This window comes from Corapipo altera, unplaced genomic scaffold (assembly GCF_003945725.1).
Source record: "Corapipo altera isolate COAL_440 unplaced genomic scaffold, ASM394572v1 69, whole genome shotgun sequence".
Lineage (NCBI taxonomy): Eukaryota > Metazoa > Chordata > Aves > Passeriformes > Pipridae > Corapipo > Corapipo altera.
The window spans coordinates 3,435,774-3,438,060 of record NW_020884908.1 but is presented as its reverse complement, the minus strand read 5'-3'; the positions used below and the strand labels follow the sequence as shown (position 1 = coordinate 3,438,060).

The 2,287-nt window shown below is 67.2% G+C and overlaps 1 protein-coding gene across 2 annotated transcripts in view; it reads left to right on the top strand.

The window, feature by feature from the left end:
• The first annotated feature begins 651 nt into the window (after nt 1–651).
• Nucleotides 652–2,287, top strand: part of ZNF827 (zinc finger protein 827) — a 105,922-nt gene continuing 104,286 nt past the window's right edge. For both annotated transcript variants that reach the window (XM_027652766.1, XM_027652765.1), the window contains exon 1: nt 652–889. In XM_027652766.1, coding sequence (XP_027508567.1) covers nt 847–889 — 43 coding nt within the window. In that variant the 5' untranslated portion in view covers nt 652–846. The remainder of the gene's footprint in view (nt 890–2,287) is intronic.

Here is a 2,287-nt window from a genome sequence, read left to right as displayed (position 1 = left end):
AAAAAAAAAAAAAGAAAAAATGTTTGACATTATTATTTTCTTTCCCACCGCAAACCAGGGAATCACAGCGCGAACGGTCGAGACCCACAAATTTACACATACACCTTTTTTTAAAAAAAAAAAAAAAAAATTTAATTTTTTTTTTAATTTTTTTTTTTTTTTTCGGTAAGAGAGGATTAGCAGCGGGTGCAGGACCGGGGGCAGCGCATCCTCCGCCCGCCGCGCCGCGCAGCGCCGCGCCCGGGGCCCGCGGGGAGCGGGGGCACCGTCCCCTCTTGCCCCGCCGGGGCGCGCGTGTGTCGGTGCGAGTGCCCGCGCGTGTGCCCGCCCGCCGGGGCTGTGCGGGGGTGTGCGCGGGTGTCCCTGCCCGCCCGCGGGCGCGCCGGGAGCGCCGCCGCCGCTGCCCTTTGATCCCGGCGTTAGTGTTAGTTAGGGGCCGGCAGGAGCGCGGGGCGCAGCCCTCGGCACCGCCGCGCCAGCCCCCCTCGCCCCGGCACGGCGCCCGCCCGCCCGCCGGGAAACACATCCCCGGCCGCTGAGGGATACTGCGACCGGGGACAAGCCAGGTGCACGACCGGGTTGCGGGGGGGGGGGTGGGGGAGGGGGGGGTGGGGGGGGGGAGGGGAACAGAGGTGAGAGGGGAAGGAGACGGGGGAGAGGGAGCCCTTCGCGGTGGCTCCGGGAAAACCGGCTTCAAGCCCCCTTTCCCCCGGCGAAGAGGGGAAAACCCGCCCCGGTTAGCAGCTCCCCCGGGGGCCCCGGCTTTGTGCCCGTCCGTGCCCCCCCCTCCCGGTCTTATTTGATCTCCCGTTAAACCAAGGAGGAGAATGTGAAAAAAGGGGGAAAATGCCCAGGAGGAAGCAGGAGCAGCCCAAGCGCCTCTCTTCACGTAAGTGCCCCCTCTTTTTGCCATTTTCTCCTTCCTCCTCTCCCCGTCTCCTTCCCCTCTGCAGCCGCCTCCGTCGTTTCGTGCATTAGTTTAGGGTTACAGAGGTGAAACTGACAAAGACACAGCCTGGGTTATTCCTCTTTTAGGTCTGAGCTAAGGCAGCCATGTTGGTGATGAACAGCCTTGTGCCCTTTTAATTTTTCCTCTCTCTCCTTTCCCCCCTTCTTTCTTCGCGTCTCTCGCCCTTTCCTCCCTCTCCCTCCCCTCGCCCGTGATTGTGCATTTGTGCTGAGGGTGGGGGGGCGGAGGGGGGGGGGGGCGGTGTGGGTTTCTCTTTGGGGCCGGAGGGAGGGGGGGTCTGTTTTATTGGGGTGGGGAGGGGGGCTAAACACCGGAGGGGAGGGCGGCGAGAGGGGAAGCGGCTGCTGGCGTCTTGTGCGGAACCAGCCGAGAGGTCCGTCCCCGGCTAAAGGTTGCGGCGGGGCTGGGCGGCCCGGGAGCGGGGCGCAGGCGGGCAGCGGCAGCGGAGGGGGCCGGCGGGGGCACCCGCACCGACCCCGGGGCCACCCCGGAGGGGGCCGCGGCCGCCGGCGGCGGCGTGGGAGGGGGCGGCGGGGAGGCAGACCGTGGCAGGCGAGGTCCCTGCAGAGCAGGGAGAGGAGGCGGCGGCGGGCTCCGGGCTCCTCCTGGCCGCAGTGAAATGAAGGGTCAGGCGAACCAGGCGAGACTCAGGCTCCGGCGGCGCTGCCCCAGACGAGAGCAGCAGAGCACAGGGCTAAAGTGCATCCGATCCTCCGCCCGCGGGCACCCCCTGCGCTCACACACACGCAGACACACACACACACATACAGACACACACACATCCCCTGACACGGCTCACCCTGCCCTGCTGGCTCCCTCCCCCCTCCCTGCCTCTTTTTTCCCCTCTTTGCAAAACAGTTAACTTTTCTGCCGCTCGCTCTCCACCCTCTCCTCGTATTCAGCGCTCGGCAGCTATTGAAAGGGAGGCGGAGGGGAAGGGAAGAGACCTAAAAATACCCTGCCCCTGCGTGGCCCCAGGGCTGGTTTAAGGAGAGCGGGGGGTGGATGGAGGGGTCATTCGTCTATTTGTCTGTCCCCGGCACATCTGCTCGGAGCGTGCCGGCGGCCCTTCCGCGCCGTGCTCGGGGCAGGGCGAGGGCTGAGCCGCCGGTGCTGGAGCCGGGCTCGGTCACCGGGAGTTCACCGGGGCGGCTCCTGCCCCTGCCCGCGGGGCGCCGCTGCGGGCGGAGCGCGGCGCGTCCCTCGCCCCGCTCTGCGGGCGGAGGGGCCGGGGCAGCGCTCCCAGCGCCCTTCCAGCGCCGGGATGGGGGTGTCGACGAGGGGGGGCGGCGGGCTGGGGGCGAGGGGGGGGGGGGG